The 23,501-nt window shown below is 57.7% G+C and overlaps 2 protein-coding genes across 7 annotated transcripts in view; one reads left to right on the top strand and one right to left on the bottom strand.

Moving 5' to 3' along the window:
• Positions 1–22,455, top strand: part of GNG7 (G protein subunit gamma 7) — a 54,988-nt gene extending 32,533 nt beyond the window's left edge. For all 6 annotated transcript variants that reach the window (XM_058163746.1, XM_058163749.1, XM_058163747.1 and 3 more), the window contains 2 exons: positions 19,356–19,471; positions 20,420–22,455. In XM_058163746.1, the coding sequence (XP_058019729.1) occupies positions 19,388–19,471; positions 20,420–20,545 (210 nt within the window). In that variant the 5' untranslated portion in view covers positions 19,356–19,387 and the 3' untranslated portion in view covers positions 20,546–22,455. The remainder of the gene's footprint in view (positions 1–19,355; positions 19,472–20,419) is intronic.
• Positions 16,003–18,285, bottom strand: LOC131188460 (protein B4). The gene is made up of 4 exons (XM_058163742.1): positions 17,815–18,285; positions 17,170–17,296; positions 16,893–16,945; positions 16,003–16,525 (listed from the first exon to the last, which is right to left on the bottom strand). Exons 1-4 carry the CDS (start codon positions 18,187–18,189, stop codon positions 16,154–16,156), a joined length of 927 nt encoding a protein of 308 aa, XP_058019725.1. The 5' UTR covers positions 18,190–18,285; the 3' UTR covers positions 16,003–16,153.
• Positions 22,456–23,501: the final 1,046 nt, after the last annotated feature.

The raw sequence follows: 23,501 nt of genomic DNA, 5'->3' as shown, positions 1-23,501 counted from the left end.
AAGCACCCGCCCCGCCCCATCATGTTCATCCAAGGGTGGTTGAGCTCAGCATTGCAACAGAAACCTTCATATAAGATACCCAGGAAAGTCTCCCTTTTCTCTGAATTGGGGGGTGGGGGTGGGGGGAGAGAAGTTTCCATGAGCACAGCTAGATTTTGAGGAAGCTGGAAAAAGTGACTCAGGCAAGCCGATCAGTTCTGCTTTGGGAGGGAGAAGCAGCCTCTGGCAGGAAGGTGCTGAGGCCACGAAGTGTGGAAGAGCCTCGGAAGCTGCAGGTACCCTGGAGGGACCCAGACGGGCAAGTGGGGCCCAGCCCCTCTTCTGCAAATCCATCTTGTTGCTCCTGGTGGAGGGAGAGAGCCTTCGCACCTCCCTGCCCCCTGCAGAATGAACGTCCAAGGCTGGAAATCAGCAACCATCCAATTCCCAGTTCTGAAAATTGGGCAGGGCTTCAAGTGAGACATTAGTGCTTGAACACATCCACCCCCCACCCCGCCCACCCCTGGCATGTATGCAGGAGTGAGTCACCAGGGGCAAATCTGTGGGTTCAAAGGAAAGGAAAAGTGATGAGGGCCCTTTTCCTTCCTCTGGTGCCAGCGGAGAAGCTTTTGTGCACAAGGGGGCAGCAGCGCCTTGTCTCCACTGGGTGGCCTGGGGTTGGTCCCTGACCTCAGTCTAGACTGCTTGGCAGAGTTAGTTCCTCCTACTTCTCTGGGGGGCTGTGCTGGGAGAGGGCTTTCCAGGTTCCTCCCCAAACAGACCCTCGGGAAGGGGCTGCAAACACTCCTTCCTGGCTAGGTACTGGCATGGCCCATCCTTGAGTGTTTTCCCTGTTTGCCAGCCCAGGAGACAGCTCCATTCTCCCCTGCCAGCCGGCCAGGGCCAGGAGGCTTGAGCAGCCTAGCAGGGCCCCCCAGGGCATCCTCTTGTCCTCAGCCCTTGCAGGATCCCTGCTGCTCTCCCACAGCGGCAGAGGCCAGGGGGCGAAGCTAGCAATTTGCCCAGGGAGGGCCAGCCTTACTTTGGGATTGGTGCTCTTACGCGGGAGGGGGGTGTCATCCCTGTTTGCTTATCAGCTCAGCCAGGCAGAGTGAGGCACTTCTTACCTAGGAAGGGACCTATCCTGGGGACTCTCCCCTCTGCCGCAGAGGGAGGGGATGGAGAGAGGCTGAGGGAGAGAGAGGCTGCCTTGCCTGGCTTTCAGGCTCCAGAGCTGGGCATTGGAGGAAACCCCCCTGTTGTGTCTTGTCCGCTCTCACCGCAGCCGGGGTCTGCTTATCTGCTCCCGAACACGGAGGAATGTATGCCTCCCTGCCCCAGTCCTGGCTCCATGCCCAGACAAGCTGCAGAGGAGGGGGCACCTCCCGGTCCCAGCCCTAGCTCCATGCCCAAGTAGGCTGCAGAGGAGGGAGCATCCCCCGGCCCCAGCCCTGGCTCCATGCCCAGGCAAACGGAGCAGCTAGACCCCTCCCCCTCCTCCACAGCATGTGAGCCTGAGGAAAGTTTACTTCCAACAGCTGATTGGAGTGACTCTCGCATCAGAAGATTGGATAGGTGGAGGCAACAGAAGGAAGGGAGGGGCAGGCCTTAATGAGTGCTGAGTCATGGAGCCACACCCCATGGCCTATATAAAGGATCTGCTTTCTGGCAGTCTCTGAGTCAGGCAAAGTCGAACTTATCTTGCTGAAGTCACTTACTGGTCTCCTGCCTGCTCTGAGGACTTTGCTAGGACTTTGGGCAGAGCTGCAGAGGCAAGCCTGATTCGGATTTCCCTGACCCGGCCGTCAGTGGAGGAGTGGGACACGACACCCCCTCTCTTCCTCCCTGACCTGCGCAGCCTGGAGGGAAACAGTGGTTCTCGGGTGGCCGGCAGGCCTTGAACTCCGGAAACAGCTCAGAAATCCCCTTAGCCTCCCTCTCCTTTCTGCCCAGGCCTCATTGCTTCTGGCACAAAGCGGAGGGGGCACATTGTGCCTGCCAGTTGCCATGGCTTTGTGGGTATGAGTCTCACTTTGGAACCCAAAATACCCTCTGATTCAGCCTGGTGGTTGGAGGGCTGCAGCCGAGCCTTTACTTTGTGCATTTTATTTATTTTATTTATTTATTTAATCACATTTCTATACCGCCCTATCTCCCAAGGGACTCAGGGCGGTTTACAGCCTATTAAAACACAAAATACAGAAATATAAATACAAAATAAAACATTAATTAAAAAACTTATTAAATAAGGCCGAATTTAAAATTTATAAATCAAGATAATAAAACCCCATTAAAAACTAAATTTAAAATTAAAATACTAGCCCAGTCCTGCGCAAATAAATAGATGTGTCTTAAGCTCGCGGCGAAAGGTTCAAAGGTCGGGAAGTTGACGGAGTCCCGGGGGAAGTTCGTTCCAGAGGTTGGGAGCCCCCACAGAGAAGGCCCTTCCCCTGGGTGTCGCCAGTCGGCACTGCCTGGCGGACGGCATCCCAAGGAGTCCCTCCCTGTGAGAGCGCACGGGTCGGTGGGAGGCAGTCGGTGGCAGCAGACGGTCCCGTAAGTAACCCGGCCCTAAGCCATGGAGCGCTTTGAAGATGGTTACCAAAACCTTGAAGCGCACCCAGAAGGCCACAGGTAGCCAGTGCAGTCTGCGCAGGAGTGGTGTCACATGGGAGCCATGAGGGGCTCCCTCTATCACCTGCGCAGCCGCATTCTGGACTAACTGGAGCCTCCGGGTGCTCCTCAAGGGAAGCCCCATGTAGAGAGCATTGCAGTAATCCAGGCAAGATGTCACGAGAGCATGAGTGACTGTGCATAGGGCATCCCAGTCTAGGAAGGGGCGCAACTGGTGAACCAGGCGAACCTGGTAAAAAGCTCTCCTGGAGACGGCCCTCAAATGGTCTTCAAAAGACAGCCGTCCATCCAGGAGAACGCCCAAGTTGTGCACCCTTTCCATTGGGGCCAATGACTCGCCCCCAACAGTCAGCCGTGGCTGCAGCTGACTGTACCGGGGTGCCGGCATCCACAGCCACTCTGTTTTGGAGGGATTGAGCTTGAGCCTGTTTCTCCCCATCCAGACCCGTACGGCCTCCAGACACTGGGACAGCACTTCGACAGCTTCGTTGGGGTGGCCCGGTGTGGAAAAGTACAGCTGAGTATCATCAGCGTACAGTTGATACCTCACACCGAAACCACTGATGATCTCACCCAGCGGCTTCATATAGATGTTGAACAGGAGGGGCGAGAGAATCGACCCCTGCGGCACCCCACAAGTGAGGTGTCTCGGGGTCGACCTCTGCCCTCCTGTCAACACCATCTGCGACCAGTCAGAGAGATAGGAGGAGAACCACTGATAAACGGTGCCTCCCACTCCCAATCCCTCCAACCGGTGCAGCAAGATACCATGGTCGATGGTATCAAAAGCCACTGAGAGGTCTAATAGGACCAAGGCAGAGGAATAACCCCTATCCCTGGCCCTCCAGAGATCATCAACCAACGCGACCAAAGCTGTCTCCGTGCTGTATCCGGGCCGGAAGCCGGACTGGAACGGGTCTAGATCAGGGGTGTCCAAACTATGGCCCGCGGGCCAACTGCGGCCCACGGGTCAGTTTTTATTGGCCCGCAGCAAATTCTGAAAGTATAACTGAATATGGCCCTTTTCGGCCGCCTCCCGGTGCTTGCCCAGTGGTTCGCTGCGAGGCTCGCGGCTCCTCCCCATGGGCGGGGAATAATGAAGGGAAGGGGCGGAGGAGGCGGCGAGCGGGAAAGAGGCTGCTGGCCGTGCCCGACCCCAGCAGTTCTACCCTCGCCTTCCTCGGGCCGCCTGGTGAGGCTCCTCGCGCCTCCCCATGTCGGACACGCGTGGCGGCAGTGACAGCCATCGAGAAACAGGTGAGGCGGCGAGCGGGAAAGAGGCTGCTGGCCGTGCCCGACCCCAGCAGTTCTACCCTCTCCTTCCTCGGGCCGCCTGGTGAGGCTCCTCGCGCCTCCCCATGTCAGACACGCGTGGCGGCAGTGACAGCCATCGAGAAACAGGTGAGGAGGCGGCGAGCGGGAAAGAGGCTGCTGGCCGTGCCCGACCCCAGCAGTTCTACCCTCGCCTTCCTCGGGCCGCCTGGTGAGGCTCCTCGCGCCTCCCCATGTCGGACACGCGTGGCGGCAGTGACAGCCATCGAGAAACAGGTGAGGAGGCGGCGAGCGGGAAAGAGGCTGCTGGCCGTGCCCGACCCCAGCAGTTCTACCCTCGCCTTCCTCGGGCCGCCTGGCGAGGCTCCTTGCGCCTCCACCCCTTGGGCAGGGAATAACAAAGGGAGGGGGCGGAGGAGGAGGCGGCGAGCGGGAAAGAGGCTGCTGGCCGTGCCCGACCCCAGCAGTTCTACCCTCGCCTTCCTCGGGCCGCCTGGCGAGGCTCCTCGCGCCTCCACCCCTTGGGGAGGGAATAACGAAGGGAGGGGGCAGAGGAGGCGGCGGCGAGTGGGAAGGAGGCTGCTGGCCATGCCCGACCCCAGCAGTTCTACCCTCGCCTTCCTCGGGCCGCCTGGCGAGGCTCCTCGCGCCTCCACCCCTTGGGCAGGGAATAACGAAGGGAGGGGGCAGAGGAGGCGGCGGCGAGCGGGAAAGAGGCTGCTGGCCATGCCCGACCCCAGCAGTTCTACCCTCGCCTTCCTCGGGCCGCCTGGCGAGGCTCCTCACGCCTCCACCCCTTGGGCAGGGAATAACGAAGGGAGGGGGCGGAGGAGGCGGCGGCGAGCGGGAAAGAGGCTGCTGGCCGTGCCCGACCCCCGCAGTTCTACTCGCCTTCCTCGGGCCGCCTGGCGAGGCTCCTCGCGCCTCCACCCCTTGGGCAGGGAATAACGAAGGGAGGGGCGGAGGAGGCGGCGGGAGAGGCTGCTGGTGCCCGACCCCAGCAGTTCTACCTCGCCTTCCTCGGGCCGCCTGGCGAGGCTCCTCGCCTCCACCCCTTGGGCAGGAATAACGAAGGAGGGGGCGGAGGCGGCGGCGGGAGAGGCTGCTGGCCGTGCCCGACCCCAGCAGTTCTACCTCGCCTCGGGCCGCCTGGTGAGGCTCCTCGCCCACCCCTTGGGCAGGGAATAACGAAGGAGGGGGCGGAGGAGGCGGCAGCGGGAGAGGCTGCTGGCCGTGCCGACCCCAGCAGTTCTACCGCCTTCCTCGGGCCGCCTGGCGAGGCTCCTCACGCCTCCACCCCTTGGGCAGGGAATAACGAAGGGAGGGGGAGGAGGCGGCAGCGGAAAGAGGCTGCTGGCCATGCCCGACCCCAGCAGTTCTACCCTCGCCTTCCTCGGGCCGCCTGGCGAGGCTCCTCGTGCCTCCACCCCTTGGGCAGGGAATAACGAAGGGAGGGGGTGGAGGAGGCGGCGGCGAGCGGGAGAGGCTGCTGGCCGTGCCCGACCCCAGCAGTTCTACCCTCGCCTTCCTCGGGCCGCCTGGCGAGGCTCCTCGCGCCTCCACCCCTTGGGCAGGGAATAACGAAGGGAGGGGGTGGAGGAGGCGGCGGCGAGCGGGAAAGAGGCTGCTGGCCGTGCCCGACCCCAGCAGTTCTACCCTCGCCTTCCTCGGGCCGCCTGGCGAGGCTCCTCGCGCCTCCACCCCTTGGGCAGGGAATAACGAAGGGAGGGGGTGGAGGAGGCGGCGGCGAGCGGGAAAGAGGCTGTTGGCCATGCCCGACCCCAGCAGTTCTACCCTCGCCTTCCTCGGGCCGCCTGGCGAGGCTCCTCGCGCCTCCACCCCATGGGCAGGGAATAACAAAGGGAGGGGTCGGAGGAGGCGGCGGCGAGCGGGAAAGAGGCTGCTGGCCGTGCCCGACCCCAGCAGTTCTACCCTCGCCTTCCTCGGGCCGCCTGGCGAGGCTCCTCGCGCCTCCACCCCTTGGGCAGGGAATAACGAAGGGAGGGGGTGGAGGAGGCGGCGGCGAGCGGGAGAGGCTGCTGGCCATGCCCGACCCCAGCAGTTCTACCCTCGCCTTCCTCGGGCCGCCTGGCGAGGCTCCTCGCGCCTCCACCCCTTGGGCAGGGAATAACGAAGGGAGTTTCAAGTTCATACCAAATACAAAACAAAAGCCAATCTATGCCCATAGCCACATCCACTCAGTCACATGAGCAGTTAGCCTTGCCCACCCAGTCACATGAGCAGTTAGCCACGCCCACCAGTCACATGACCACCAAGCCACACCCCAAAATAAGCCACGCCCATAGAACTGGTGCGAAAAAATTTAGACACCCCCCCTCCCCCCCGTTCAATGGTGTGGCCCAGGCCTTTGCTTATTTTTCTGTATTTGGCCCTCACCAAAAAAAGTTTGGACACCCCTGGTCTAGATAGACAGTTTCATCCAGGTACTGGGATAATTGATGTGCCACCACACTCTCTACAACCTTCGCCACAAAGCGAAGGTTGGAGACCGGACGATAGTTACCTAAAACAGCCGGGTCCAGGGAAGGCTTCTTGAGGAGAGGCCTCACCACCGCCTCTTTCAAGGCGGCAGGGAAGACCCCCTCCAGCAAAGAAGCATTAGTAACCCCCTGGAGCCAGCCTCGAGTCACCTCCTGCGTGGCCAATACCAGCCAGGAGGGGCACGGGTCCAGTAAACATGTGGTGGCATTCAACCTCCCCAGTAATTTCAGAAATCGGGGGTGGGGGTGAGTGGGCAGGAGCAGGGAGCTTCTGTGGCTTAGGCAGCCTTGTGGGTCTCGGGCTGGCCAAAGGCCCCCTTCCTCCCCCGCCTGGTCTGCTTCCTCTGTCTGCTGTGCCCGAGGTCAGATGAGTTCAGCAAGCAGCTTTTTTGGGCCAGCAGCTATTTCAGGACGTCCTTTCCTCTGACGGTCTCCCTAACCGCCATCCTGGGTGGCTGCCCTGCCTCTTGGACGGCTGACAGTGGCAGTCTGGAGATCTTGGAGCCTGGCCTGTTGCTGAGGCCCAGGCGGGCACCACTGCTGCTGCTGGGAAGACCAGGGGCTGGAGACAGCCAGGGCCGATCCCCTGGGGTCTCCCGGGCAGAGTCTGGGCCCTGCCGGGTGAAGGGAAGGGAGTTGCACCAGGGCTGGAAGCAGCAGGCTATGACTTCTGCCTCCACACCTGAGAGGCTCTCACAGCCAGGAATTTGGAGTGGAAGCCCAGAGATCCCTGTTAGGCAGGCAGGAGGAGCTGGGCTGGGCATTGGGTGAAGTTAACAAGCGCCCCATAGAGAAATATTTCCCATACGAAGCGCTCCCCCCCTTGGCGAGAGGCTGGCCCTGGTGGGTTTTCAGGGCCCCCTCTGGCTTCTGGGTTCCTGGAGGTGCCTTTTTCTCACCAGGCAGACTGTGGGGGGGAGGGGTCAGGATGCCGCTGTGGCAGAGAAGCCAGGCCTGGTGATCCAGGGAGGGCCCTGCCTGCCGCTTGACCCGGCCGCTTCCTGCCTTGGGACAGGCACAGCTGAGGGTGTGATGGATGACTGTTGATCCTTGTTTTAGAATTTCTCGGCTGCTCCGGTTTTGATCCTTTTAATATTGCTAACTGCCCAGAGGGAAATAGAGACACGGCCAGAAAGCCCCTGCCTGGCACAGATGGCTGGCTAGGAAAAAGGGCAGAGCTGCTGCTGGATGCAAAGAGTGCTGGTGGCTTCGCGCTTCATCTCTCAGTCCTGTTGCTGGGCACAGCCTTGTCATGCCCCCTTGGCCCAGCGTCCAGCCGCCTCTGCTAGAGAGAAGCTGCCATGGGGCAGAAGGCTTTCTTCTAGGCAGGCAGCCTCAGGCAGCGTTTTAATGACTTCTCTGGAGGAAGGTCCCTCGTTTTTCTCCATGCTACTTCAGCATCGGCCTCTGTGCTTGCGCCAAACGAAAGGCAGGAACTTCACAGTGGTGGAGTGGTGGTAGGGACCTTTCCCCCAAGCAGAGAGCCTGTCAGAAGGGGGAGGCTCCCAAGTCAAGACCATCTCTCAGCAGTTTACTGAGAGAAAACTGAAAGGCAGCAATCCCAGGCAGCTGAGCCCCCCAGCCTGTGGGGCCATGGACGGCCAGGCACGTTCTCCTGACTGCTCGGCCACAGCCTGCAACTCTTCAGGCGATGTCCTGCCCTACCCCACCATCTCCGCAGCCTTGCCAAGGGCTTTGTGGGCCACTCCTGCCCAAGGTGGGCGAGCTTCTGGCTGCTCAGCATCCCCTCCAAGCCCTGCCCTCTCGCCAAACGGGGATGGTGGCCTTCCAGAGCAAAGAGAAATACATCTCTTACAAAAATAAGTAGAATAATTTATTTAAGTTAGTTAATGTTAAAAAGAAAGATCTAGGAAATATTTCGTTACCCTTCTTTCTATTACATATCATAAAATGGTTAGGACTGGAAATAAGCCAAATAAATGAATGTGTCACGATGGGCCATGTGGACTTTCACTCGCATTTGGCGGCTTCTGACGCAGAGAATGCAGGGGGAGGCATGGGGGGGGGGGGACTCATGCCGCCTGCAGTCATTCCTAAAAGGTCTTTTCCTAAAAGGAGCTTTTGGCTCTGCTGACGTCACAGGTTGGATTTATAGCTGCTTATTTCTCTGCTGCTTTCGGAATTTTGCTTCCTCCTCGTGCAAACATGGAGAGGCCCTCACATTCCTTAGAATTTGGCAGCTTCTGGTTGTATTCACTCAGCAGATTAAAGACATCCTAAAGTCGTGCGTGCATGCATGTGTGTGTGTGTGTTGTTTATTTATTTATTTATTTTATTTATTTATTTATTTTGTCACAACAATATATGTAACTATCATACAGAAAGGTTATATAGTATATAAAGGTATAAGCATATATATATAGGAAAAAGAAAAAAAAAACAATAGGACAGGAACAGTAGGCACGTTTGTGCGCTTATGCACGCCCCTTATGGTCCTCTTAGGAATGGGGTGAGGTCAATAGTAGAAAGTTTTTGGTTAAAGCTTTTAGGATTATGAGAAGAGACCACAGAGTCAGGTAAAGTATTCCAAGCACTGATGATTCTGTTACAGAAGTCATATTTTCTGCAATCTAGATTAAAGCGGTTGACATTAAGTTTAAATCTATTAGTTGCTCTAGTATTATTGCAATTAAAGCTGAAGTAGTCTTTGACAGGAAGGACATTACAATAGATGATTCTGTGAGTTAAACTTAGGTCTTGTTGAAGGCGACGGAGTTCCAAGTTTTCTAAGCCGAGGATTTCAAGTCTGATGGGATAAGGTATTTTGTTGTTTTCAGAGGAATGGAGAACTCTTCTTGTAAAGTATTTCTGGACACGTTCAATTGTATTGATGTCAGAGATGTGGTGAGGGTTCCAGACAGGCGAGCTGTATTCTAGAATTGGTCTAGCAAATGTTTTATATGCTCTGGTTAGTAGTGTGGTGTTTTTGGAAAAGAAGCTACGCAAAATTAGGTTTACAACTCTTAGAGCTTTATTTGCTATGTAGTTGCAGTGGGCTTTGGCACTTAGATCATTTGACATGAAAACTCCGAGGTCTTTAACGGGATGGGGGTCGTCTGTAAGGTAATGTCCATCTAGTATGTATTTAGTTTTTGGGTTCTTTTTTCCTATATGTAAGACTGAGCATTTGCTGGTTGAAATGTGGAGCTGCCAAAGTTTAGACCAAGCGGATAGATGATCAAGGTCGTTTTGAATGATAGAAGTATTGTCTGTGGTGCTAAATAGCTTAACATCATCAGCAAAGAGAACACAATTACTTGAGATGTGGTCACAGAGATCATTAATGTATAGTATAAAGAGTGTTGGTCCAAGGACGCTGCCTTGAGGAACGCCACTCTTGACAGGAACAGGATTTGATAAAGCATTGCCAATTTGTGTTGTGTCTGGCTGGGGAGGCATGGAGTGGGAGGGTACCCCCTTCTGGACTCAGCTGTGTTTCCACTGAAGGGCCCTCTCCCTCTCAGTGGACAGAGCCCCCCCCAATGGGCTGCCAGGATAGCCCTCCAGCATGACAGCAGCTGGGCAGTCACTGGAAACTTCATGCCCCCCCCTTTCCTCCCACCCCATGCAGGCAGAAGTTCTCTTCCCTGGAAGGGAGGCAGCCTGGCTCTCTCATACCCGGGAGCTGGGCCAGGCGTCCTCCAGGCAGGGCTGCTGTTTCTGGGAAAGCAGCCACTGGCACCACTACAGCCAGCCATGTGGAAGGCTGGCCTCTCTTCCAGGGCCCTCTCTCCTCACAATAACCCCCCCTTGCTAAAACACCCCCCCATCTGTGCCTGGAGCAAGGCTGCTTCTGCTGGCAGCAACTCAGGTTTGAGAAGATGGGGGCGGAGATCCCCAAGTGTTCTTCTCCCGGAGAGGCTACTGATCAGGTGGGGGTTGGGGAGGATGGCTGAGGCACCTGGGCTTTCCAGGTCAGGGGGCGGAGCAGGGAAGACAGCCCTTTGCCCCACCCTAGCTGTCTGAGCCAGCTGCCCCCCACCCCCATACCAACTGATTCTGGCAAAGGGCGGTTTCTGGTTGCCTTGGGGGGGAGGGAAGGCCAAGGGGTAGGAAGCCTCCCTTCCCCTGGACATGTCGGATCCTTTGCCCAGCAAAGCTGCATTTGAATGCAGGACCTTTTGCCACAAGACTGATCAGCCAGAGATGCTGTGGCCAGTCCTCTCCTTGAACCTGGCTGCCTCCCTGGTCTCTCCTTGGTCTGCGAGGGTTTGGGGAAGCTGATGTTATGCAGGTGCTCAGGTGTGACTCAGTGAAAAATAAAAGACAGAATCTGGATTTGTCTTGATAAGCCAAATGTGTTTATTCAGCTGACAGGGCCGGGTGAGGGGATCAGGGCCAAGGGGTCAGCCTTGGCGCCCTTGGGAGGTGCTACCTTTGGGGCCACATGAGGCTGCTTGCACAGGGCTGCCCAGGCACCTGGGAGAAGCTCCCCAGGGAAGGCGAAGACATGCCCGGGTGGCACACCATATGCCCTAGTTCCATGACAAAGCTGGCAGCTCAGCCTCACACACCAGCCTTCCTCTGCGGGGGGGTGGGGAGGACGGGCAGATGAGACCAGCCGTGCACAGGGAGGACACCAGGAGAGGCAGGGAGCTTTCTTGCCCAGAGAGACATGGCAGGCAAGCATTCCCACTCTCTGGTGTGCAGCACCGTGTGGCTCTTTCACTCTTTGGGTGAAAATGCCAGCAACTAAATGGCATGGGAAAAGGCAGAGAGCCTGCCCTGCAGCATCAAGGAGACGCATGAACTGAATTGGGGCATGAAAGCAGAGAAGTGCCTGGGGAAAAAGGAAGATAATCGGGATCTAGCAGGTGGGCCTCCTCAGAGAGGGGATATTCAAGCGGGGAATGCCCCTCCTTTATGGGCACCACCTGGCATCTTGAAGATGACCGAAAGTCCCAAGCATTGGCACCTGGCAGGCAGGCCAGGAGCCCTCCTGAGCCATTGTGGGCTCTGGAGTTGAGCTCGGCTGCTGGTCACTTCCAACCCTGGAATCTGTGCAGCTCTCTGGACACAGTCAGGATCCAAAGCGGCTGTCTGCAGCTGGCTTCCCTGGAGCGTCCTCCATCCACCTGCTCATCTGGGTCTCTTGGAGAGCAGCAAAGTCAGCTCCTGACTCCCTCAGGCTGTGCCCATGCCCTCGGCCTCCCTCTCAGCCAATGGAGGAATCCGTGAAATTGGCTTCAGGCCTCATGGGGGGGGGGGTTGGCTGCTGTGGTGCCAAAGCAGGAGGCTGCCCTGCTCAGCTTTCTCTTCCTCTGGCTGTGCCCCCCCCCCCCGGCCTGCAGGGCACAATCAGCTGTGAGAACATCCAGGAGGCTGGCATGCCTGCCTGTGCTATCTCTGCTTACCTAGGGCACCCCCAGGGCTCCCAGCTGATCCTGATGGTACAGATAGGATCCCTGCTGCTTTCTGCTGCCACGAGTGCCCACCTCATTCCTGGGAAGTTGCTATCTGACCCAGCTGGGCAGCTGCAACCCGCAGCATTACCAGGGCTCAAGGAAGGGGGTGCCAACAGCAGCAGCTGGGTGGAGTCTGGATTGGGGCTCGGGATAGAGATCAGAAGCTGCTCAAGAAGCGATAGTGATGATTGGCACAATCTGTTGGGCAGCTTGGGGGAGAGGGAGAGAAGCAACTTGGCAGCTAAAAATCATTTCTCTTTAAAAGTCCCAAGTGGGGTCTGGGTGCAAAGCTTGCTCCCTTCTTCCTAGTCCTTGGAGGAGGCCTAGAAGACCTTCAAGGTCCCTTCTATTATTCTGTTATTCTTGGGCTTCCCCGGGGGTCTGCTTGGAAGCAAAGTCCCCCTCCCCACTGATGCAGGTGGGTGCCACGGCATGAAGCAGCTGGTTCATCAGAGGCCCAGCTCCACAGCCTGCAGCCTTCCTGGGTTGGGACAGAAACAGAGGAGGCTGTGCTCCCCTCTTGGGAGCCCCTTCCTCAGCAAAGCAACTGGCCAAGGGACCCTCGGATGGTAGGGACCCTTCAGGCCTCGGCAGACTGATTACCATGCCTTGAGGATTGAGAGCCGGCCCTTGGGAGGCAGTTGGTGGGGTGGGGGCTCCTCTCATGGAAAGTGGCATTCAAGGGAAGCCCCCTCAACCCCCCTCTGGCAGCCAGCCCCCCTTTGCAACAGGAGGGACCCCTGGCTTCAACTGCCAAGTCTTTCTGGAGGAGGAGCAGCCACTCCCTTATGAAGCCCACCCCACAGAGCCAGGCAAGGGGGCTTCCCTCCAGCAGCCAAAGGTGTGAACTGGTTGGCCCTCAGCCTGCTGCTGAGGAAGTCTCTCTGGGGTGGGGGCCACCCTGAGAAAGAATAGCTGACAAGGCACCCCCGTTTCTGCCTCTGCCAGCTCCTGGCGCCCAGTTCAGCAATTTCGCACCAAGGCTGCAATTAGCCTGGAAGGAAAGCAGCCCTGCCCCCTCGTGAGAAAATGCCGCTTCTCTTGGTGGGTTTCTTTTATGTTTTCAGACAGCAACAGTCGGTGATAAGTCTTCCAACAGCTGTTAAAAAATAGATTCATTTAGGTATTAAATTAGCTGGCACCACGGTAGCTGGGTTTAATCCTCAAGTTTTGACTTGATTGTTCCTTGGCAGCAAAATATGCTGCTGTTTGGCGGGGAAGGTGAAGTTAGATCCTGCTGTGATCTGGAGGGTCACTGTCTAGGGCAGGGGTCTCCAACCTTGGCAACTTTAAGACTTGTGGACTTCAACTCCCAGAGTTCCTCAGCCAGCTTTGCTAGATTCTAGGGAATCTCCCCCCCCTCCCCCCCCCCCGTGGCTGACCTGGCCCTGTTGGTCGCTGGGACGCCTCCTTTGGAAGCGATTAAGGAAGGACGCAGCAGCAGCAGCGCCTGGACACCGCAACAGGGCTGACTATCCGACTGGCCCCCGGAGTTTTTGCAAGGCCGGGTGTGCGCAGACAGAGGCTGCAAGAACTGCCCAGCTGCCTCTGGGCACGCGGGAGGGGCTGGGCGGGCCGGGCGGCCAGCCATAATGCCCGGTGGGAGCTGCTGGGGGAGGGGCACCGGGGCCCACGGTCTGCCCGCGCGCCTCTGGAGCGGCTGCCGGCGCTGTGGCCGTGGGAAAGGCTCGGCGATGGGAGCAGCTGCCGGCGCTGCGTCTCTCCCCGTCTGCGCAAAGACCTTGCCAGGCGCGCACGTGCCCAGGGGCCAGGTTGGAAGCCGGCCCGGTGCGTGCAGCCGCTTGAAATGCTCGCTGGCGTCGGCCGGGTTACGAGAAAGCAGCGCCGGTGGCTGTTGCAGAGTTTCCCAGGAGGGCTTGGGAGGGAGTCCGGAGCTCCGGGGATTCCAAGGAGCAGCCGCCCGCCCGCCTGCCTGCCCGGCCTCCTCTTCCCCAGCTGCTGAACCCGTCTGGCTCTGACTCCCGGGTGAGAGATTTGAGGAGCCTCTCGGACTTTGGCAAGGAGCTCCCGGGAGCTGCTCTTCCGTTTACGGCCTCTGTTGTATCATATCAGGCCGAAGGAGTGCCAGATCTGCCGCCAAGGCAAAGATGGAGGGGCAGCGTGACGGCTCAGGAGGAGCTGGCCAAGTTAGAGCAAGGGGTGGAGAGGATTTTTTTTTTGTTGTTTACATTTATATCCCGCCCTTCTCCGAAGACTCAGGGCGGCTTACAGTGTATAAGGCAATTGGGGGTGGGGGTGGGCGAATCACAAGCTGAACCTTAGCCAGGGGTGCCAGGCTGCTTCAAAAGATGTCAGGGCCATCCTGGACTGCATCTGAAGATATCCAGGGTTATGGGTCTCCTCTAGTCTTCATTGGGCCCTGGGGAGGGACTTTAACCCGTTCACAGCATTGTGTGATAGGAAGGAACTGGGGTGGGTGGAGTGAGCAGAGAAGGAGGAGACACTGTGGTAGAGGTGTTGGTGGCCTTGGCACATTGGGTCTGCAGAGGAGACACTATTTTAAGTAATTCAAGGGCTGCCAGTGCCCGCCCCCCCAAAAAAACCGAGTTTAAGTTCCAAATTCCTTCCATTTTTTTTCAGCCCTCCTGGATATTCCAGCCTTTCTGCCATACCAAGTGATGCCTTTCCCAGCTGCCAATAATTCCAGGTGCCTCCTACCCACTCAGGAGGGGAGTTGTGAGGGGGCACCTTCTGTGGGGCTTGGCTGCTTCAAGCACAGCCCCAACCAGATCCTGTGACCATGAGAGGATCTAGAAGCTGTCCCAGATCTCTGCTCAGCGTGACTCTGGACAAAGCCAAGCGATCCATCCAGACCCAAGGCTGCAGAGTGAAGGGTGCCCCATTCTCCAGCTGGGGCTCCCAAAGGGCACCTGTCCCCCAAATCTGAGCAGCACAGTCACTCAATTGCAAAAGCCTTTGTAGAAACCTTTGGGAAAGGATGGCTTTATTTCACAACACTGAAAACTAAATTTACACTTTCTGAAGAAAATGTGAGCTTAAATTTATGACTAAAAATAACAAGAGTTGGAAGGGACCTTGGAGGTTTTCTAGTCCAACCCCTGCTCAAGCTGGAGAGCCTAGACCAGGGGTCTGCAATAGTGGTGGGTTTCAAATTTTTTTACTGCCAGTTCTGTGGGTGTGGCTTGGTGGGCGCGGCAGGGGAAGGATACTGTAAAATCTCCATTCCCTCCCCACTCCAAAGGAAAGTTACTGCAAAATCCCCATTTCCTCCCAATCAGCTGGGACTCAGGAGGCAGAGAATAGATGGGGGTGGGGCCAGTCAGAATTTTTACTACCAGTTCTCCGAACTACTCAAAATTTCCACTACCACTTCTCCATCTCTGGTCTGCAACCTTAAACACTCAAAGAGCCATTTGGACCCATTTCCCACAGAAAACAAAACACCGGAAGCCACAAAACCTGGGTGGGCATGACCAACTCAATGTCACTCACGCCCACCCAGTCACATGACACACACACCCCAGCCATGCCTACCAGGGTTTGTGGCTCCCAGGGTTTCTTTTCTGTGGGAAACAGTATATTTGCTTGTCCTACCTTCAGATACTTTGACTCCCTCCTCTTCTGAGGGCAGCCCCTCAAATATTGGAAGGCTGCTATCATGTCTCCCCTAATCCTTTTCTCTAGACTAGCCATTCCAGATTCCTACAACTGTTCATCATTTTAGCCTCTGGTCCCTTAATCATCTTTGCTGCTCTTCTCGGTGCTCTTTCCAAAGCCTCAACATCTTTTTCATATTGTGGTGACCAAAACTGGATGCAGACTCTCGAGAGTCAAAGTTTTCAAGAACATCCTTGGAACTAAAGTTATGTTCACAGAATTCTGTTAGTGAAAAGGTTGCGCTAAAGTATAATTTAAGACAATGAAGCTTGCAAACAAAAGCATTGCTCAAAAATGCCTTTAGAAGCAAGGCAGCTCCTAAAACAAGCAGCTGGACGTTAGTGGCGAGCATGGCCCACCTGTGCTAAGCAGGTATAAGGTTACCTGCTGAGCTGGGGTGTGTGTGTGTTCCTCCTCCCTCTAGTCAGGAGCTGGGAATGCCGAATCTCCTTCAGCCCAGCTTCTCTCTATTGCAGCCAAGAATCAGGAATAGCCCATGTGTTTGCTTCTTGCCGAATATTACACCTTTATTGAAAAACATCTCCGATTGCTTAAAATGCTATTAAAACTGCCCAGCCTTCCACCTGGGGGCCCCTCACCGGCCTCCTTCCATGACAGGGGCTGCCAGCCATTGCGGGAGGGGGGAGCTGCTGGGGTTCCCTGCTGTGTCGCACTGCAGGCTGACAACGGCCACCGTGGACCTCAGGCGTTCTCTGGGCCCGCTCCCCCCACGGCTTCCTTCTCCTTGCTTTTGGCCACTGCCTTCTTTCCAACCTTGGGTGCACCGGCCTTGGGGGCTCTGGCCTTGGCCCCCCCGGTCTGGCTCTTGGCTTGGCTCCCCTTTGCCACCTTGACTCGCTCACCCACGGGGGGCTCAGCCTCATCTTCTGCTCCTGTCTTGGGGCGAGCTTTGCCCTTGGTGGCTGTCTTGGCTTCTCCCTTGGGGGGCGCCTTGGAGGGGGCCTTTGCCAGTTTGACTTGGAGGGTCATGGGGGGCGTCGTCTTCTTGGGAGCCTTTCCTTTGGCTGCCGTTTTCTCCTTTGGCTTCCGTTTCACAGGGTCTGCAGCCAGGACCTGCAGAGAGACGGATGCGCTTGGCCTTGTACTAGTCGGGGGGGGGCATCCCCGATTCTCTTGGCTCACTGGGGACAGATACAGCCTCTCCCCCCTCCCGAGGGAAGCATCTTGGCTCCGTCGTGATCTGGGGCTTTTGTAATGGGCAAGGGACACGCTACTCCGAGTCAGTTTTGGCCAGGGGGCAGAGCCCCAGAAAGGGCCACTGGAACAGCTGGGAGGGGGCTGCAACCTTGGACTTTGGGGGAGTCACTCGCTCCCGCCCAGAGGCAAACCTCCTTCCCAAGGACTTGGGAGATGAGGGAAGGGTGGAGCTCCCCCCACTGCTTGAGGCGGCCTACATAAAGAGCCCCCCCCCAGGACCTACCAGGTTGGATTCAGCCTTGGCTTTCTTGGTGGTTTTCTCCTTGCCCTCAGCATCTGCTGGGAGAACCAGAATGAGTGCCTTCTCCACTGGGCTGACCTCCCTTCAAGGCAGAAGCTGCAGCTGGGACCTCACAACGTGAAGAACGGGCCCCCGAGGCCCTTGGCTGCCCTCTTGCCAGACCCATCAGTGCAGCTTCTGGCAGTGATGCCATGAGACCCTCACCTTTCCCATCCTCGTCTCCCGAGACACCTGGTGCATGAAAAGGGGGAGCCTTTACCTTTGCCTTTGGGGTTCCCGGTCCTCGCCTTGCCCTCCACCTTCTTCTCTGGTTTTGGGGTTGGGCCTGCCCCCTGGGCAGGCTGGGCCCTCTTCGTCTTTTCCTTCTTGGGCTTTAGAGCTGCCAACTGCAAAATCAGGGCAAGAGGGAGAATGCCAAGTGGGGCACTCAAGGGGCCTCCAAAGGCCAGACTCTGCCAGATCCAAGCAGGAGAGGCTGGCATCTCCCACAGGACCAAAATGCCCTCAGCCGTGGCACATGGACAGTCCAGGCAAGAGCCTGGCAAGGCTGGCATTTCCGGCTGCTCATTAGCCAAGCAGGAAGCAGGTGGGAGAAGGCTCCCTTTAGGGTCCCCCCAGGAAGCCAAATGGGTGGGTGGGCATCCAGGTACAGAGGATGAGGGCTACAAGAAAAGCTCGGACTCAGAGCCACATGGGGCTTGGGCAGAAAAGCCTCTTGCCCCCTTTGGTCCAGGGGGCTGTGGCCATCAGGAACCCTAGAGAACAATAAGCCTGCCCCCAACTCTCCTTATAGGTTTCAGGGGGTGACACAGTAGCCCAAGGCTGAACAAGGGGAGGGGTACAGTAGGCGGCAAGCCGCTTCCACGAACAGAACCCTTCTACCACGAAGTGGGGGCTCCCTCACCTTGAATCTGCCGGTGGCCCCCTGGGCGGAGGAGTTGAGGGGGCGCACCAGGTAGCCCTTCTCCAGCCCCTTGAGCAAAGCCTTGCGCAGGTAGTACTTGAGGCGGATGGGGTCCACGCCGGGGTAGTTGTGGCGGATGTAGCGCTTGATGGCGGCGGTGGAAGAGCCTTTCCTCTCGTTGAGCGCCCCGACGGCCTCGGTGACCATGGTAAGCGTGGGCGGGTAACGGCCCTTGGAGAAGCGGGCTGCTGCCGAGGCCTCTGCGGAGGCCGAGAAAGAGAACCTGCTGGAGGGAGGCGGGGAGCGGACTCCAGCTCCCGTGGGGTCGGCCGGGGAGAGCCCGCCCCGCTCGGCCAGCGGCCTCTTACTCGCCATCTCAGGCGTCGTCCAGCTCAGCCGACGCGTTCCGCGGGAGGGGCCGCACCTGGGGCCGCTTTATTGGGGAGGAGGAGGAAGGCGGCCGTGGTTCCCCAGCCAGCTAGTAGGCGATTGGCCGGCCGGTGGGCTGCAGGTGGTGCCCCGGGAGCCGCTAACAAGCGTCCGGCCTTCCTGCCCTCCCACGGGGAAGACCTTCGGGCCCGGGCCTTGCAAGGAAGCAAGCAGCCGCGGGAGCCCCCGGCAGTGGCCCAGGCAGGGACGCTCCTGTGGTGGGACCCGGGCCTGGAGGGCGGCGGCGGCGGCGGCCCCTCGAACCCTGCGTCCTTGGGAGGGGTGGATGGAGGGGGGCTTCTCAGGGGGTCCCGCCTTGCTCTGCCTTTCGCCCCACAGGGCTCCCTCTCCGGGCTAGCCAGGGCCTTCCCTTCCTTGCTTTGGAAGCCCCTTTTCGCCTCGGAGCCCTGTCCAGAAGGGGAGGGAGATCTTCGCGCGGGCCGCCCCTGAAAGAAGAAGGTGTCAGCCGGGGAGGCCCCGCCGGGAACTCCGACAGAGCGCCATAGTTGGTCCGTCCGCCTTGGGGTGCAGCTTGTTTCTTTTGAACTCTGAGGTCAAGTGGGACCCCCGAAACAGCCCCCTCAGGGCTTTTTCGTCCGAGCAGCCAGTTTGCTCTCCCTCGCGGGGCCTCATCCTGCAGACAATTGCAGCTTCTCTTTGCAGCGAAGGGCCAGCCAGATGCCTCGGAATATCCCTCAATCCCATTTACCATTTGGTTTCTCAAGATAGATTGCCTTTGCCTGAGGAGGTTCCTCATCTTCATGTAGTGAAGATCTGCTGCTCTCATGCAGCTGCAGAAGGAGCGGAGATGATCCTGGGCTGCCACCCACCGGGTGTGGGGATTGTGTGCACAGCTCCTAAAAAGCTGCTCTGGGGTCTTTGGGCCTTTTTCCCAGGTACACAGGCAGGTCAAGGTGTAAGGTGGCTCCCCCCCTTCAGCCAACCCCCCTCCCCAGGGTACCTTGTAGTGCTGCCACCCTGAGCTTGATAGTGCAGGGGCACCTGTCTCCAAAGAGCGGAGGGGGCAATTCTGCCCGGTGCCACCCCTGGAGACGAACAGGGCAGGATCAGGAGCCAAGTGTCACCTCTGGTGTTTCTCTCCCCGCATCCAGGTGCTGGTGGATGCCCCCCCCCTCCATGGCAGATGATGTCGGCCACTAACAACATCGCCCAGGCCAGGAAGCTGGTGGAGCAGCTGCGGATCGAGGCCGGAATGGAGAGGATCAAGGTGGGCTCTGGGGAGGCAGCCGAGGGGGGGGGGGTGAGGAAGCAGGCAAAGGGGAGTGGCAAGTGCCCTGGCAATTGGGGAGGGGAACAGATAGAAGGCAACCTCTGGCTCAAGGTTGAGCTGTGGGGTTCTGGTGCTCTGAGCAGCCTGGGAATGGAGGATCTGCAAGCAGAGTGCAGTCCCCGAGAGCACCAAGGCAGGGATGATGCACCCGCCCGCAGAAGAGGGAGAGCAACTTTTAGCCCAGAGGCCTGCATGCCTCGGTTTTTCCCCGTCCCAAGAATGCCTCTGTGCATGATCAGAGGCTATGAATTCCCTGCTGCTGCTGCAAAGCCAGCCCAAGTCTGGCCCCAGACAGTGACGAGGGAGGGAGAGTTCTTGTAATTACCCTCCCCAGAGCCTGGTTCTTGGAAGAATTTCAGTGCAGCTGTGTTTAGCATTGCCATTATTATCTGTGGGCTGTGTGTGCCCCCTGGGGGTGGGGAATGAGTCTGGTACTGGCCCACTTCTCTGGAGATGAGAAGGGTCTCTTGAGGAACAGGGAGGGAAGCCAAGAAGGAAACTAGGGATAACCGTGCAAGAGAGGAGAGTCAGCCCTCGCCCTCCCCATCAGAATGTCAGGTCCCCCTTCCAGAATTGGGGGGGGGGTGTTTTGGGATCCTGCTGCAGGTTGGAAATGAGAATTAGTGGTAGCCTTGAACCTGGTGGCTTCTGCCTGGTCGGGGGAGGTGTTCAGCTGACATCTGGATTCTCTCACAGAGCTGGGCTCAGCCCCCCTCTCCCCTTGCCTGAGCCCTACAGTGCTCACTAATGGTCTCTCCCTTTTCCTTGGTTTGGGCTAAAACTGGCTGCGGCCAAGCAAGCTGGGCTTCAAACGGCCATCGGAGGCCAGCTGGCTGCTTGCCATCTGCTGGCTTCCTCGGCTGATGTGGCTGCTTCCCTCCCCAGGTCTCCAAAGCCTCCCTGGAGCTGATGAATTACTGTGAGCAGCAGGCCAGGAACGACCCCCTGCTTGTTGGCGTTCCCACTTCGGAGAACCCCTTCAAGGACAAGAAGCCGTGCACCCTCCTATAGCCAGGCGCACCGCCCACCCACCGCCGGGCCGGATGCACCCTCCCCCCCCGCCCTGGTCTCCAGCCAGGCCAAGGGGGGTGGGGGAGAAGCAGGCCTCGCCCTGCCCGCTTGTCCTGTTGGCAGATGACTGAATTCTGAGCCCCGGAGTCAGGAGAGCGCAAGGTCGGGGTTGAGGGGCTGTCCTGGGAGGGGACCCCATAGGAATCTGGTCTGTCCAGCATTGAGGATGCCCCTCAGGTGGAGACCTGGACTGAGTCCGGCAGGCAATGACCACTGCCAGAGGCCCTTCCTGCAGCTGCCCATCCCAGACTGTGGAGGAGGGGGCTTCCCAAGCAGAAATGCCTTCTCTTTTTCACATCGTCTTCTCCTTCGGGATGCTCTCCATCATACACACCACCTCTCTGATTGTCACATTAGAGATTCCTACCACCCTCTCTCCACAGTGCTCCCCTGCCCCTTGGGCTCCCCAGAGACATTTGCAGGCAGTGCTTCCTCCAGGCCAGGCGGGGTGACAGCCGGTGGCCTCTGTCCTAAGCAGCCAAGAGGCCACTTTGCTCAAGAAAGAGGAGGTCCCCCAAGGGGCAGGGACTCTCCCGTTGAGCACCCCAGATCCTATTCGTGCCAAAGCTGGAGAGGGCTGTGCCCTGGCTGGTTGCACCAATCCCGGCTCTCCCTGAGAGAGGAACCAGTGGCCAAAAAGCAGAACGGAGGATGAAGTTCCCTTGGGAGTCCTGGGGATGCCAGCAGGTTGGATGTGCTGTGAGGGGAGGGGGGGTTGTGTCCACTTCTTTAAGGGAGAATCTGCTGTCCAGAATGAGCTCGTCCCTCCAAGGACTGAGAACTGTTCTCCAGGCTAGGAAGAAAGGCTGGGCTTGCTTTTGAGGCCTTGCTTTTGAGGCTGGGGAGCTGGGGGTGGGGTAGAATGGGATTAGCAAGCCCCCCCCCAGCTCCTCCCACTGCAAAGCCAGAGAAGCTGCAGCACTGCCAGCAGCTTGGTGCTCCTTTCCCCTTGCTCAGAAGCAGTGAGTGGGGCATCTCCAGGGACCCCCGACCAGCAGGGTTAGGGCCCCCTTGCTCTCCTGAAGGCTCAGCCGTTGGACCTCTTATGCCACACCCGATGCCACCCCCCACAGAGTGAGTGCCAAAGCAGCCCTTCCCCCACCGCAAAAATGAGGTGGAACATCTGAACATCTGCTCTCTGACGGTCTCTTCTTGGTAAAGCTAAGAACACCTAAAGTCTTTGTAAAATATATATAAAAATTTGCTACACAGGATTTTTAAAAGTACAGCACACACAAAAAGCCACACAAAATCTAAAAAACAGCAACAACAAAAATTTTGAAATTTTGTGAGGCCCTAAACTTGTTTGTTTTATGTCTAAATCCGGCACTGGGCGTTTCCCCTCCCCCCCCAATCCGCCCCCCCTCCTTTGCATTTGCTTCCCCAGCCACTTGGCTGGGTCTTCCCTGCTTTCAGCTCTGCCTCTTCTGTGGATATGCAGGCCCCCCCCCTCCACCCTTAAGCCCTTGAAGCTTCTCACCTCTGCTCTCTGGGAACCTAGACCTTTTACACACACAGAGAGGCGGGAGGGGGGCATTTCTCTCCTTGTCTCAAACTCTTTCAATTGTTTTTTAATTCACCAAAATGACAAATGGATTCAGTTTTTCAAAAAAGCGTGCTGAACATTGTTCTTTTTTTGCCAAACTCTCCCTGTTGCCAAAAAGAGGGAGGGTTATAACGGGGTGGGGGGTAGGAGAAGAGGTTGTATCTGGTCATCTTTTCTTGCTGATTCCTGCCACTCCCTTTTGTAATCAGTTCCTCTCCCTTGTGCCCTGGACTGACTTTCTTGCTAGTACTGAACATGTTATGAGGTTCCTGTTTTAAAAAGGTTAATTGATAACTCAAAGAATAAAGCTTCACTTTTGCTGGAAACTCTGGTTTTTCTAGGCTTGGGAAGGCAGCTCTCCTTAGGCACTCTCTGTAATCTCTTCTTTGGGGTGGGGGGCACAGCTTCCTCCAGGGGAGGGTTCTGCCTCTGCAATGCTAAGAAGGGTCAGAGCAAATGGGGGGGGTGCCCGGTGTTCTGTCTACCATCCACACACTGGGGTCCTCAATTCCCCTGAAGGGCCTCCAAGGTGCCGTTCCTGGGGAAGCCCTGCTCACAACAGCTCATGTGAGGTGGGAAGAGACCCTGCCCACCACAAAGTGCCTCTGCCAGCAGAATACAGAGCAGAATACAGGTGAGGAGCAGGAAAAGAAAAGCAGACCCTCTTTGACCCTCAAATGAGCCTAAAGTGGCCTCCTGTCCTAAAAGAAGGGGTCCGCATCTTCAGGGCAAGACAAACAGGACATGAATACCAGCCCTGGGGGAGGGAAAGGGGGGGGGGAGAGAATTCTTGGAATCCGGCTGTGTGAGTGTGTGTGTGTGTGTGTGTGTGTGTGTGAGAGAGAGAGAGAGAGGTGTCAAAGCCAGGGATGGGCTAGAGTCATTTGGTTGCACCTGGGGAAGGAGGGTCCCCAGGATGACCTTGGCCTGCACTGAGGGCTATCCTGCAAGAATAGAGTGCATAGAGGTGGGGTGGCATCCACCTGTTTGCCATCTCAGTCCAGGGTGTGGGAGGAAGAGGAGGAAAGGCCTTATACACAGTGAGAATCCTCAGTGGCTTCCGCACCGGGGCGGCTCAGCGCTGGTCACACAAGGCTCTATACTTCCTCGCCAAAGCCCGGGAGGAGGGGAGCAGAACGACCACCCGACGCTGCCTCGTTTCCTTCCCTCCCAGGCTGCCTCTCATTCAGGGGAGAGCCTCGGGCCAAGCGGAGCAAGCACAGAGGGAGCGCATAGGCTCCCAGCCCTCGTCTCCAAAGAGCCCCGGAACTAATTCCTCGTCGCCGGTCGCAGGCGCTCTGCGGTCACCTAACCAGCTGCCCGCCGACGGTGCCCTCCACACCCTGTCTG

This window comes from Ahaetulla prasina, chromosome 1 (genome assembly GCF_028640845.1).
Source record: "Ahaetulla prasina isolate Xishuangbanna chromosome 1, ASM2864084v1, whole genome shotgun sequence".
In the NCBI taxonomy this organism is placed as follows: domain Eukaryota; kingdom Metazoa; phylum Chordata; class Lepidosauria; order Squamata; family Colubridae; genus Ahaetulla; species Ahaetulla prasina.
Note: the sequence above shows the minus strand (reverse complement) of the source record. Positions and strands in the feature narration are given on the sequence as shown.

Coding starts and splice junctions, on each gene's coding strand:
- LOC131188460 (XM_058163742.1), bottom strand. CDS start 18,189: ATGGCGAGTAAGAGGCCGCTGGCCGAGCGGGGCGGGCTCTCCCCGGCC. Junction 17,297..17,814: donor GGGCCACCGGCAGATTCAAG/GTGAGGGAGCCC, acceptor CTGATTTTGCAG/TTGGCAGCTCTAAAGCCCAA. Junction 16,526..16,892: donor CCAAGGCTGAATCCAACCTG/GTAGGTCCTGGG, acceptor GTCTCTCTGCAG/GTCCTGGCTGCAGACCCTGT.